We start from the raw sequence: 13,898 nt of genomic DNA, 5'->3' as shown, positions 1-13,898 counted from the left end.
TCAGTTTGTAATGTCACGGATTTGGGGAGAGGAGGAATCCAAACACAGAGCTAAAAAAAGTAATAATACTTTTTTTAAAAAACAAACAAAATCACACGATAGGGGAAAAGTAATCCAGGCAATGGCAAAGGGAAACAGGACCAACTGGACCGCACAGGAATAGAAAGGTGAAAAGGGTAAACAGGATTCTAGCACACATGCAGAACTGACTAGAGAACAGGACGAACTGGCAATGGACAGCAAACACAAGGAAACTAAAATAGGGAGAGAAATCAGGAGGGTTAATCCAGAGTAGGTGTTAACAATGAAACAATAATTCACAAACAAGGAGGTGAGGTGTGATTCAATCAGAGAGGCAAGCAGCGCTACAGAAACATAACAAAGCAGCGTGCTCTCACAAGCAGACAACACAACAGATTGGCATGAGCGCACTTCACCGAGACAATGAGGCAATATACATTCATGCCAATCAACAAAAAAGACAAGAACAGATACTTGTGTAAGAGTTCGGCCACACACACCCAACATCTTACTGAAGTGACCGAACCTCAGCACAAACAAGAAGACAGCTCGTGCCCCGGATATGCGGCGCAAGGCGAGCGTGACGTGTGTCGGCATTCGCGAGAGACAGACAAGAAATATGAATGCCTGGGTCCCCGACACAGATCAGAACCAAACTAGACAGGAAGTCAGGACCCAGACACCATACTCCAGACATGAAACACAACAGACAGAAGAGCGCGGGGCTGGGAATAGAACAGCTGGTTTTGAAACGTCTTTGCACTATTACCTACTTCTCAGGATAATAGCAAACTTTTCTTTGCACCAATTCATTAACATACAATACCCCCACAGTTTGCGTGCATACACCCACAGAAAGTGCAAACACTCCCACCCACACCAACTTGCTTTTTGTGCTAGCATGAAAATTGCACTTAGAACTAGCGCTCTCAGGAAAATTGGATAAGATGTAGCGCACGGTCGCTTTGTGCACTCACAAAAATAGAGCCCTATATTTCTATATTAGGCCAACTCTGTTGCTATATTTGTATTTGGTGAGGCGTACTGAAAAAGAAAAGCTGCAGGTTCAAACACACTAAGTGGGCCTGATGGTATAACTATTGTGCCCTTGATGTGAACAAGACATCTAACCTCAGGTTGCTCTATGAGAACTGTCCCTGTAAAGGGTGTAATGTCAAGCACTTTTGGACTTTGAAAGACAGGTGAAAGGTGGTGGTGGCGTTGTGGGCTAAAGCACAGAATTGGTAAGCGGAGGGATTGTCCCTGTAATAAGGGCACTGTAAGTCGTTTTGGATAAAAGCGTCTGCAAAATGCAGAAATGCAAATAAACTTGAACACGGTATAACATATATTTAATTACATAATAAATGGAAACTGAAAACAGTCAACGTATAACAAAAATAATGCCAGTGTTAAATGCATTTAATACCATGAAACATATATGGGTTAAATAGACCCACATGCAGTACGCATTCTAGGACTAGTGATACAAATTCTCTTTTTTAAAAATGTTCAACAAAATTAAATAAAGTAAAACCACATGATATTAGACACCTGCATACAGGAATAACCGGTGTGGCAGATCAAATGACCATTTCATGTCAAAATTCTGTCTTAAAAATTAGACGCTGGGTCATTTTTGACCCACATATGTGTTCTACGGAAACTGCAATGGCAAAATGTACAGTGAAAAAGGAGTTATATTTTGTAATATTATTATACTGTGATATTTTCTGAAAGTCTTTGTTTGTGTTCTGCAGAGGAAAGAAAGTCATTCACATCTGGGATGGCATGAGGTTGAGTAAATGATGAGAGAATTTTCCTTTTTGAGTGAACTTTCCCTTTAACTCTTGAGACGACACGTGAGATTACTGGGGTTTTTTCTTTTTTAATGTCTCAATTTGCTCTCCGAACGGTACTAGAAACAATTAAGATTGGTGGTTTGTGTAATTTATTTCAGTTCAAGTACTTTTTCTTATACCAGCTTAATATGTAGAGACAAATACAAGTAAGCCATTCACAGAGATTACACACTTTTTAAGAGATCCTATTCATAAAATTTTCTCTCCAATGGGTAGATTTTGTCAGATTTTATGTGCAAAATGATTATCAGTGCAGCATAAATGTCCTAATTCTGCCAGAGCCCTTTTGAAATAAAAGCCTTTAATAAAACCAGGACACGTCTGTTTTAAAAAAGATTGAAATGTATTTATTTATTACTTTTTAACATTTCTTTAGAGAAATCAGTTACATTTTTCCTTCATCTCCAAAATGAAGTATTCATTATCATCAGCAGAGAACATTTCACATATACTTCAAAATAAATACATCATTTTGTCCCTGCTGTAGTAGGACGTCACTTGCAGGGAAAAAAAATACTACTTTATATCCTGTACTACAAACTGCTCTAAGTACAAAGACTTAAAAATGACAGCAGGCAGTATGGGCCACAAACACACACAAAGACAGCGCCACCACGACCCCTTTATTTAGGAACAAAGGGTTTTACGTATTTCAGGGATAGACTTTTCCAAAAGTCATGTTATTGAGGCGAAAGAACCGTGTGCAAACTATTTCATTTGCTTTTACTCTCACATTGTCACATAACACTTAGGCTTTGTTCAGACAGGCACCAATATCAGATTTTGGGTCGAAAGTGAATCAGATTTATGTGCCTTGTACGTTCATACATACGCATGTATGTGAATGGTATAATGAGGACCCCACCACTGCAAGTGCATGTGCATGTTGAAACATATGTCGTAAAACCACAGCAACTTCTTCTGGTTAACCCGTTTCTGCACTGATACTTCCTGTTTCACTGCCCCTCCCAAGACCCCCCCTCTCTCTCTCTCTCTCTCGGCTCATGAACGTTCCTTTCCACTGGAGGTTGGGGAGGTGGGGAAAGTGGAATTGTCAGGCGCTATTTACATCACTTTTTCTAAGCACTGGAGCAATATGGGACGTGTCTGCGAGTCTCTTCATATGGACACCTCGTATTCTCTTGTGTCCTGTAAAACAGAACCAAAAGAGACAACCTGGAAATTACATCTGGCAATGTGTGATCATCATGCAAAATTGTAACAATACAGAGGGATGCAAGAGGGAGGGAGTCTATATTGAATATTCTGGTCAGTTTTGACCCGAGGGATGTAAATTATCATTTTTAAATACCACATAGTTTTTTGTATGGAAACCAATGTGACTTTGTCGAGACTATCAAAAAAAACATACAATTTTTTTTTTTCAGATTTGTTTTGTTTTGCTGTAATTAATGGATATTTTGAAATGTAAAAAAAAAAATAATAATATATATATAATTGCAATAATGATGATGGATTATTTTGTGACTGTAGTTTAGAGATTCTTACCCCTCCGGTCTCATAGAGAGGGTTGTCAAACTCTGTTTCCACGGTGATCTGGTTGTAGGGATGTGGGAACATCAGAGGCAGTCTCAGGTTTGAATGGTAACGACACCTAAAGAACAGAGAAGGACTTTTGACTAGGGTTCAAACACAGCATCTGCGGTCTCATTTCACCTATGGACACAACTGTTTCCAAGCCATGCATATCATCACACTCTTCATTAAGAAATCGATCTTAATCATAAGATTAATACACAGTAGGACTAAGGAGGGCACAAGGAAAATCCAGGGAAGCAGTTCCTCATTTAGCCCCCACCAGACTCCACCAGGTAATAAAATAGCAAGTTGCAAAATCAATTTCAAGATGGCTGAACTCATAAAAACGTAGTCAACTGCTGAAGTACAGTTTGACGTTATGACCTATAGATGGAGCAGTCTGTTGAACATGCAAGAAAAAAGCACTCTTTTTTTTTGTTATTTAATAGTTTAATTTACCTGCATGAGTGGTCTTGTTACCTTAGTTTTTGAAGTAGCGTATGAATACCTGTGCATTCCAGTGTCTATATTGCTCACCTTGTGATATATATGTAGGTTCCTCCAAGTAAGACAGACACTAACAGCACCAGTATAAATATAGCTAGAGCCATGCTCCCTCCATCAAAAGAGGAGTCCGCTGCAGCCTCAGCCACTAGACAAGATACAAAGATGATATATGACAATAACCATATTTCATTTGAATCTGTTTATCCAGTAAAAAAAACTAAAAAAACATCAAACCTGTGATAATGTCTCTCTGATCGCAACATATATTATAGGGTAGTGACTTTACAATCTATGGTTACAGAAAATCAGACCAAAACAATAAAACTTACCCTCTAATGTGTGATGGCTCGAGCACTCGTGATTGGCTGAAAATATAAGAAAATAAATATTCTTCAATATCTAATATGATTCATATACTGTAAGATGAATCTTACAGTCATAAAATCTGCAGTCATAAAATGTTCATTTGTTTACTATTTAGTACTGCCTTGAGGAATGTATATAAAAAAAATGGGTAAGTAAACACAGAGTTTTCTTTTTTAACAGGATAATATGTGTAATTTAAATTATTACAGTATATATTATTGTTTTTTGGAATATACTGCATGTAAATATGTGCTGTAATGCAGCTTCTTTAGGGCAGTACAAATGCTGTGTTCGCATCGTGTTGGAATTATTGTAATTTTGATGCTGTAATGAGATTCTACTCTGAGCTGTTTACATCCTGGGACCCGAATGAACACCCAAAACGGCTTTGTTGTTAATAACAGCAAAATATTTATCACCATATGTATTAATTTTAACTGTATATGTTGTTGCAAAATGTTTAAGAACAAAGAAAAGCACTCTAGGTAACAATGGCATCATAAGTACAAGTAACTCATTACACAGGTCTCTGGAATACTTTATTCTGATCGGTCAATGGCGCCATCTAGTGGGCTGATATCTCTGAGTAACAACCGCACATCAACATATCCGCTCATTTGTGTATTGCGAGTCATCTTTCCTGTATATTGGATCACTGTGCGATCTCTACAAGTAAGCTAATACAATAATTTCAATTCAAATCAATGTTTCATGTCCATTTATTTTGCAAGTATTCTTGTAATAAGATGCATAATGAGGAGTCAAATGGTCATTATTTACAAAATAAGCTCCGACAGAACTCCAATGCAAACCGGAGGTGGATTTCAGCTATTCAGCTAAATATTTCTTCTCATTTAATAACATAATTTCAACGTAAATCATTATTTAATATCCATTTATTTATTTATTTGGTTAGTAGCCAAGTAATAAGTGGGATAATGTACAGTCGGTTACTATCTGCTTGGAATCTGGTATATACGGAAATTCCGACATAACGTGATACTGTAAGGGGTGTATTAACTTATGAGCAGAACTATTAGTAACAGTGTTTGCAAGCTAATTTTCTCCAAATACCATACATCTCCATGAGTCATGAGTCATTGTGAACCATTCTTAGTCTGGCCCCTCACCTGAGACCACTTTGCCTTGGGAGACCCTACCAGGAGCACATGGCTCCAGACAACACAACCCTCAGGATCATAAGGGCACACAAACCTCTCCACCACGATAAGGTGCTGGTTCCCGGAGAGGCACAATGACTCATGGATAAAACGGCAAGAGGAGGAGTTACCCTGCCCGGAGGAAGCCCGGGGCCCCCGTCTGGAGCCAGGCCCAGATGGAGGGCTCGTCGGCGAGCGCCTGGTGGCCGGGCTTGTCACGGAGCCCGGCCGGGCACAGCCCGAAGAAGCGACGTGGAACCCCCCTCTACATCCCTTGGGCCCACCACCCATTGGAGGAACCGCAGGAGTCGGGTGCGCTGCCATATGGGCGGCAGTGAAGGCCGTGGGCCTCGATGGACCAGACCCGGACAGCAAAGGCTTGCTCTGGGGACGTGGAATATCACCTCACTGGGGGGGAAGGAGCCGAAACTAGTGAGGGAGGTGGAGCGTTACCAGTTGGATCTGGTAGGGCTTACATCGACGCACAGTTTTGGCTCTGGATCCGTACTCCTGGATAGGGGATGGACTCTATTCTTCTCTGGAGTTTCCCAGGGTGTGAGGCGACGGGCGGGTGTGGGGATACTCACGAAGTCCCCGGCTGAGCGACACTACGCTGGAGTTTACCCCGTGGACGAGAGGGTCGCCTCCCTACGCCTACGGGTTGTGGGGGAAAACTCTGACTGTTGTCTGTGCATATGCACCGAACAGCAGTTCAGAGTATTCGGCCTTCTTGGAGACCCTGAATGGAGTCCTGAATAGGGCCCCAGTAGGGGACTCCATAGTGATGCTGGGTGACTTCAACGCACACGTGGGAAATGACAGGGACACCTGGAAAGGCGTGATTGAGAGGAACGGCCTCCTGATCTGAACTCAAGTGGATGTTTGTTATTAGACTTCTGTGCTAGTCATGGATTATCTATAACAAACACCATGTTCGAACATAAGGATGCTCATAAGTGTACGTGGTACCAGAGCACCCTAGGCTGAAGGTCGATGATCGATTTTGTAATCGTGTCGCCGGATCTGAGGCCATATGTTTTGGACACTCGGGTAAAGAGAGGGGCAGAGCTGTCAACCGATCACCATCTGGTGGTGAGTTGGGTCAGGGGTGGGGAAAGACTCTGGACAGACCTGGGAAGCCCAAGCGAGTAGTGCGGGTGAACTGGGAACATTTGGAGGAGGTCCCTGTCCACGAGATCTTCAACTCACACCTCCGGCGGAGCTTTTCAGGCATCCCCGCGGAGGTTGGGGACATTGAACCGAGTGGGCAATGTTCAAAGCTTCCATTGCCGAAGCCGCGGTGGAAAGCTGCGGCCTCAAGGTTTTAGGTGCCGCAAGGGGTGGTAACCCTCGAACACCGTGGTGGACACTGGTGGTCAGGGAAGCCGTCCGACTGAAGAAAGAGGCCTTCTGGGATTTGTTGTCCCGGAGGTCTCCGGAGGCAGTTGCAAGGTACCAACAGGCCCGAAGGGCTGTGGCCTTGGCCGTGAGGGAGGCAAAGCAGTGGGTGTGGGAAAAGTTCGGAGAAGCCATGGAGAAGGACTTTCGGTCCGCACCAAAGTGCTTCTGGAAAACCGTCCGCCACCTTAGGAGGGGGAAACGGGGAACCATTCAAGCTGTATACAGCAAAGATGGGACGCTGTTGACCTCAACCGAGGAGGTTATTGGGCGGTGGAAGGAACACTTTGAAGAACTCCTAAATACCAACATGCCCTCTATGGTAGAGGCAGAGCCGGAGGATGATGGGGGATCAGATTCTATTTCCCTGGGGGAGGTCACTGAGGTAGTCAAACAACTCCGCAGTGGCAAAGCCCCGGGATTGATGAGATCCGACCAGAAATGCTGAAAGCTTTGGATGTGGAGGGGTGTCATGGATGACACGCTCTTCAACATTGGCGTGGAAATCTGGGACAGTGCCTAAGGAGTGGCAGAACGGGGTGGTTGTTCCCCTTCAAAAAGGGGGATCAGAGAGTGTGTGCCAACTACAGGGGTATCACACTTATCAGCCTCCCTGGTAAAGTTTACTCCAAGGTGCTGGAGAGGAGGGTTCGGCCGATTGTCGAACCTCGGATTGAAGAGGAACAATGCGGTTTTCATCCTGGCCGTGGAACGACGGACCAGATCTTTACTCGCAAGGATCCTGGAGGGGGCCTGGGAGTATGCCCATCCGGTCTACATGTGTTTTGTGGATCTGGAGAAGGCGTATGACCGGGTCCCCCGGAGAGACTGTGGGAGGTGCTGCGGAGTACGGGGTGGGGGATCCCTTCTTAGGGCGTATCCAATCCCTGTACGCCCAAAGCAGAGCTGTGTCCGGTCCTCGGCACGAAGTCGAAGTTCATTCCATGTGGGGTTGGTCTCCGCAAAGGCTGCGCTTTGTCACCAATCCTGTTTGTGATATTCATGGACAGGATATCGAGGCGTAGTCGGGTGGGGAAGGTGTGCGGTTCGGTGGGCTGGGGATCTCATCGCTGCTTTTTGCAGATGATGTTGTCTTCATGTCATCATCGGTCCGTGACCTTCAGCTCTCACTGGATCGCTTGGCAGTCGAGTGTGAAGCAGCTGGGATGAGGATTAGCACCTCTAAATCTGAGGCCATGGTTCTCAGCAGGAAACCGATGGAGTGCGTACTCCAGGTAGGGAATGAGGTTTTGCCCCAAGTGAAGGAGTTCAAGTACCTGGGGGTCTTGTTCATGAGTGAGGGGACAATGGAGCGGGAGGTTGGCCGGAGAATCGGGGCAGCGGGGGCGGTATTGCACTCGCTCTATTGCACCGTTGTCACGAAAAGAGAGCTGAGCCGAAGGTGAGGGTTTTTGTTCCTACCCTCACCTATGGTCATGAAGGTTGGGTCATGACCGAAAGAACTAGGTCGCGAGTACAAGCGGCCGAAATGGGCTTCCTCAGAAGGGTGGCGGGCTTCTCCCTTAGAGATAGGGTGTGGAGCTCAGTCATCCGTGAGGAGCTCGGTGTAGAGCCGCTGCTCCTTTGCGTTGAAAGGAGTCAGTTGAGGTGGTTTGGTCATCTGGTAAGGATGCCCCCTGGCCGCCTCCCTAGGGAGGTGTTTCAGGCACGTCCAGCTGGGAGGAGGCCTCGGGGAAGACCCAGGACTAGGTGGAGAGATTACATCTCCACACTGGCCTGGGAACGCCTCGGGGTCCCCCAGTCAGAGTTGGTTAATGTGGCTCGGGATAGGGAAGTTTGGGGCCCCCTGCTGGAGCAGCTGTCCCCGCGACCCGACTTGGGATAAGCGGTTGAAGATGGATGGATGGATGGACCATACATCTACGCTTACCTCTGCAAAGTGGTAATGGACCACTCCAAAAAGAGGGATTTCCTAGAATGCACTTGATGGCCATCTCACCAATGAGCTCATAGCCTTGGTAGCACATGAAGGATAGAGATTCTCCCGGCAGGTAAAGCCTTTTTGACAAGATCTGATAGCCACTGTCAGGAAGTCCAGGATTCTCACAGGATACAGACTCTTCCGCTAATATACAGAAAAACAAAAACAATTAAGAAGAATTGGGCAGGTATTTAAGTACTTAAAAATTTGTGTTTAGTGTATGTAATAGTACAAGTTGAAAGAAATAACCATCCTTACTGTATTTCAGATGAAAACTTTATGGCAACTCACAGACACAATGTGGCAAGCGAGATGTCCAAACTGGTGTGCCGGGCTCACGGCCATAGCAAGTAAGTGTGGCGCCACCCTGCAGGATGAACCCGGGAATGCAGCTATACTGGATGGTGGTGCCAACCAGAAGTTTGGGATCAGAAAGAGTGCGTGTGGAGTGTTCCACATGGCCAGGGTCTGTGCAGTACATAACTAATAAATAAAAGGAAGAGAAAAAGACAAAACTGAGAAAGACAACAAGGTATGCTAGCAATGCTAAGATAATGGGTTTGATTTCAGTGGAATGAATGGACTGATAATACGGGTAGCTTGAAATGCACTGTAAGTCACATGGGATAAATGTGTCAAGCAAATGCATATATGTAAATGTAAAATAGATTTTAATGTATATAACTCACTCTTCTCACAGAAGGGGGGCTGGATGCTCCAGTTCAGGTCAGCCTGACAGGTCAGAGTTTCACTGCCCACAAGGTCGTATCCCGGGTCACACTGATACGTGATGTGAGCTCCACGGACGGTTGCTGCATGAGAAGTGGTCTTCCAACCGTTCTGTATCTCAGGCAGGTCCAGACATGAGTCGTTGTGAGACACCTCTGAGAAAATGATGGAGAACAGATTTCAAAATGTTTTTAGTTTTTTAATAGGCACTTTTATTTATAGCACTATTGGAGATAGAACAGTATGGGGAGACCCAGAGTGATGTTTCATAGCAATGTTTCAAAGAAGAAACAACTATATCTCAGGTGTGACAAGATGTCCAGAAAATGTTCAGGGCATGAGGGCCAAGCCAGAACATTTAGTCAACATAAAGCTTCTATCAACAGATATCATGTTATAGTACACCTATAATATTTTTTCACTGTATAATTAAAATCTGTGTTTATAGCTTGAATTTTTTTTCATGAGAAATATTTCCACCTAGCAGGAAATTCAGGGGGAAAAAAATACAGGTAAAAGGTAAAAACATTTTTTACTAAAAAGTGCTTTCAAAATTGGTCTACAACCAAGAGAGCAAATCAGACTGATACTAAACATTTTATTGTGCAATAACAGAGAAGTTTGTTATAGATGTAATGATTTAAACTTTTGCCTTTTCAAATCGAATGTTATCTTGAACAAATTAACGAATATAACTTTTCTGTTTCTCTGAACTCACACTTGTCATTCATCTGTTATTTTAGTTCTTAAATCTTCCCTTTTTGTCAAAGTAACGGACAATGAGCTTCTGAAAACATCTCAAATATGCTTGACTCCTGCACGAGACATTGTTAAAACAGCAAGACATGGGGCAATGTTCATCTATCGCAAGTTTACATGGGAGATTATTTAAAAAAAAGAGAGCGAACAGATCCAAAACGTGTTCAGTGTGAACAGCCCCTTAGACATCCGAAAACCTGAATACATTTTCAAGCTCTATACTCTTACGCTGCAACTGTATAGCAGGCCTATTCAACAGGTGGTCAGTGGGCCAAATCCGGCCTGTTCGAAATGTTCAGTTGCCCAAGGGGAGATGTATAGCCATGCTGTTTAGTACGAGTATAGAGCTTGAACATTAATTCATATAGCATAGATCAGATAAATTGGTCTCTGAAGAATTTGATGAGAATTGTTCAAGTTCATATTGAAATCTCTGACTTTTGATTGTAGACTTGCAAACTGGCAAATCAGAGCACAGATAGAGACACTGTTGAGATCTCTTCTATAACTCTAGAGGAGACACGTGTGAAAATCCTGGGGTCCTTTTCTCATGACAACAAATTAAGAAGCAGGAGAAGCAAAAGTCTCTATTTACTCTCCATTTAGTCCCATTTCTGTCTAGGAGAAAACAATTTAGATATTTAAGAGATGTCATTTGTTTTTCTTTCCTATTGGAAGGAGGTGGGATAAGGATTGGGAAATGATGATGACCGTGACAGTTCAATGTGTTAGAGCTAATGTGCTAATGCTAACTGCAAGGCCACAGCTCCAACTATTTCTTTTTTCCCCATGAGATTTCAGACCTTGTAGTTGGCCAAAAAACAATAAACCACTTAAATGGTCTTACTTTTTTAAGTAGAAGGCATCAGTCTTCCAGTTTTTAACAGATCAATTATTCCTAACATGGCCTGCATGTTCGCGAAAAATAGCGCTGTGCTAATGGGGTTTCTTTAGATTCCACTCAAAGGTGCACTCAGTAATTTTGTCTTTGTGTCATCTTGGACTTACACTGACACCTAGCGGCTTGGATGCAGCATCATTTAAAATGAATTGTTTTCAGTTTTAGATGCCATATAGTGTTCACAATCAGCCGTGATTACTTTAATCAATGAGTGAAAGTGTCAAATAACAGGATGGTTACTGAGATTAAGCGAGTAGTATTTGGCTGGTCATGTGATTTCAACATGGCAGCCCCCATTTGCAGACCCTCTCCATGTAGAATAAAACAGCTTTCATAAGATTACTGATGTGACTGGAGTCTTCATTTTAATGTGAGTGCTCATGATTTCTTATGTAAACTGCAAACTTACAATTCATGTCTTTAGGAGTCTTTTTTTTATGAGGAAAATATTTCCAAGTGCACCTTTAACTACTCATCTGAAAATAACATCTTAAACCAGTCTAAGTTGGTTTGCTGTTCTTCCAAGATGATCTTAGCAAGTTCCTTTCTCCTAGCTGTGGCCAAGCTGTTGCTTAGCTGGATTAGATGGTCAGAAAGCTACACTCCCGGACTGACCAGCTAAACCCAAAAAACAGCCAACTGACCAGCTTTACCAGCCTGGAAGACCAGATTAGACCAGCTAACCAGTTTAGGCCTTTTTTTTGTTGTCATTGACCTTTATTCAGTAGGAGACTTAATCATTTACTGTTACTGCACTTACATTTAAAAGAGTATCTGTTCTTATGAGCTCAAACTATTACAGGTGATTTGCATGTATAACATATGTGTGAGATTGTATCCTATGGGAGTGAGAGAGATACTGAAACTTAATGCGAGTGAAGAAGGGCAGCCAGGAGAAAAGGATTATGGGAGATTTTTATGATCTGAAAATACATAAAAAATGCATGCTGACCATTTGAGAAGATGATGGATTGGTTGAAGTATTTAAAAACAAAGGTGCTCTCTTTGTATCTATAATCCTCAGTCTAGATACTGAAAGTTTGAGAATAAAGTATGTCTCTAAAAGTCAAGGGGAAAAGTGAAACTTATATGTCTACAGCGACGGACTAGTCTCGCTTGACTTTTGATTATCAGCATATAAAGTCTGGTCCACATTATAGCTAAGTCTGGACAAGAACCACCCACTTTGGCAGGAAGAGGCCATCTGACTGCCATGTAAAGCGACCAACCACAGTTGTTTTTGTGGATGACGTTCAGGGGTGGGGAAATCTGGAATCATACATAACTGTGAGGACAAACTGTCAAATATTCAAGAGTTTGGTTTAACACAAACCTTAACAACTTCCAGCACCTATTTCCCAAAACATCCTCTAAGCTAGTACAGGAAGCAAACACTCAATTCTTTTTGTTGTTGTGTCGTTGTGTTCCGAAATGTGTCAGAACTAAGAATTTTTGCTGTTATACAGTTTCTCTATTAACCACGATTGTGGCTAATTTAGTCCTCAGGATCTATGGTTAAAAACCATGAAATATTTTATGTACATGTGGCAAAATATTTTATATATGCAGGGCCATATTAACGCACAGGCTTACCAGGGCTCAAGCAGCAGCGGGGGCCCTGAACTCCCAGGGGGGCCCAGTTGTGGCATCCTCCACTGTATTCTCCCCCGTTGGCATTCTTGGGAAGGCACGCATGTTCAGTCCAGGTGTCGTGGGCTGAACATGAACTTTCACTACACGTGAAACTGGGGCTAAACACGAACTCCAAAATATCACAGAGGAATTTATTCTACCATATCCACCGAAAAAGCAGCTTAAATCATCTGTTTAGGAGCATTTGTATGACAGATGGTTACTGAAGACAATGGATGACAGAATTCACATAAAGGTACACATCCTACAAATGGGACAGGATGTTCCAACTTCCACTAGTCGTCCAACAACCACATAGAGAGTTTAATATTTTTTTAGCTGTGGTTCTTGTCCAGATTTAGCAATAATGTAGACCAGACGTTATGTTGATAATCAAGTCACGCAAGACCAGTCCGTCACAGACTGTAAACATATTTCACTTTCCATTTCCTCTTTACTTTCAAAGACAGGCTTTATACTCAAAGAATTGAGAGATGCAATGTTTTTTTGTAAAGTGTAAGCATGCTGAAAGTGCATGGTGCATTTGCGTGTAGTTGATATACAGTAAGCGTGGTAAACTTTGAGAGGTTGCAAATTAAATCATCCTAATTTTTTAAAGCACTGCTTGTGAACAACATTACCACATTCAAAAATACATTTTAACTGAGGGGGGGGTCTGGGTAGCTCAGTGAGCATTGACAGTGACTACCACCCCTGCAGTCGCGAGTTCGAATCCAGGGCGTGCTGAGTGACTCCAGCCAGGTCTCCAATGCAACCAAATTGGCCTGGTTGCTAGGGAGGGTAGAGTCACATGGGGAGTCACTCTTGGTGGGGCACGTGGTGAGTTGTGGGTGGATGCTACAGAGAATACTCTGGGCCTCCACACGTGCTAGGTCTCCGCGGCAACGCATTCAACAAGCCATGTGATAAGATGGGTGGATTGACGGTCTCCGATGCGGAGGCAACTGAGATTCATCCTCCGCAACCCGGATTGAGGCGAGTCATTACGCCACCATAGGACTTAGAGCGCATTGGGAATTGAGCATTCCAAATTGGGGAGACAAGGGGAGAAACATAAAAAA

General features: G+C 43.2%; 1 protein-coding gene across 2 annotated transcripts in view; it reads right to left on the bottom strand.

Moving 5' to 3' along the window:
- Positions 1-2,247: 2,247 nt before the first annotated feature.
- LOC127636171 (seizure 6-like protein) overlaps positions 2,248-13,898 on the bottom strand; it is a 52,568-nt gene continuing 40,917 nt past the window's right edge. The window contains exons 11-17 of one of the 2 annotated variants that reach the window (XM_052116596.1): positions 9,485-9,679; positions 9,087-9,278; positions 8,814-8,939; positions 4,259-4,294; positions 3,960-4,074; positions 3,393-3,498; positions 2,248-3,032 (exon numbers count right to left, since the gene is read on the bottom strand). In XM_052116596.1, the coding sequence (XP_051972556.1) occupies positions 3,003-3,032; positions 3,393-3,498; positions 3,960-4,074; positions 4,259-4,294; positions 8,814-8,939; positions 9,087-9,278; positions 9,485-9,679 (800 nt within the window). In that variant the 3' untranslated portion in view covers positions 2,248-3,002. Of the gene's footprint in view, positions 3,033-3,392; positions 3,499-3,959; positions 4,075-4,258; positions 4,295-8,744; positions 8,940-9,086; positions 9,279-9,484; positions 9,680-13,898 lie in introns of both variants that reach the window. The other variant, XM_052116594.1, reaches the window with a different exon arrangement.

This window comes from Xyrauchen texanus, chromosome 43 (genome assembly GCF_025860055.1).
Source record: "Xyrauchen texanus isolate HMW12.3.18 chromosome 43, RBS_HiC_50CHRs, whole genome shotgun sequence".
Lineage (NCBI taxonomy): Eukaryota > Metazoa > Chordata > Actinopteri > Cypriniformes > Catostomidae > Xyrauchen > Xyrauchen texanus.
Note: the sequence above shows the minus strand (reverse complement) of the source record. Positions and strands in the feature narration are given on the sequence as shown.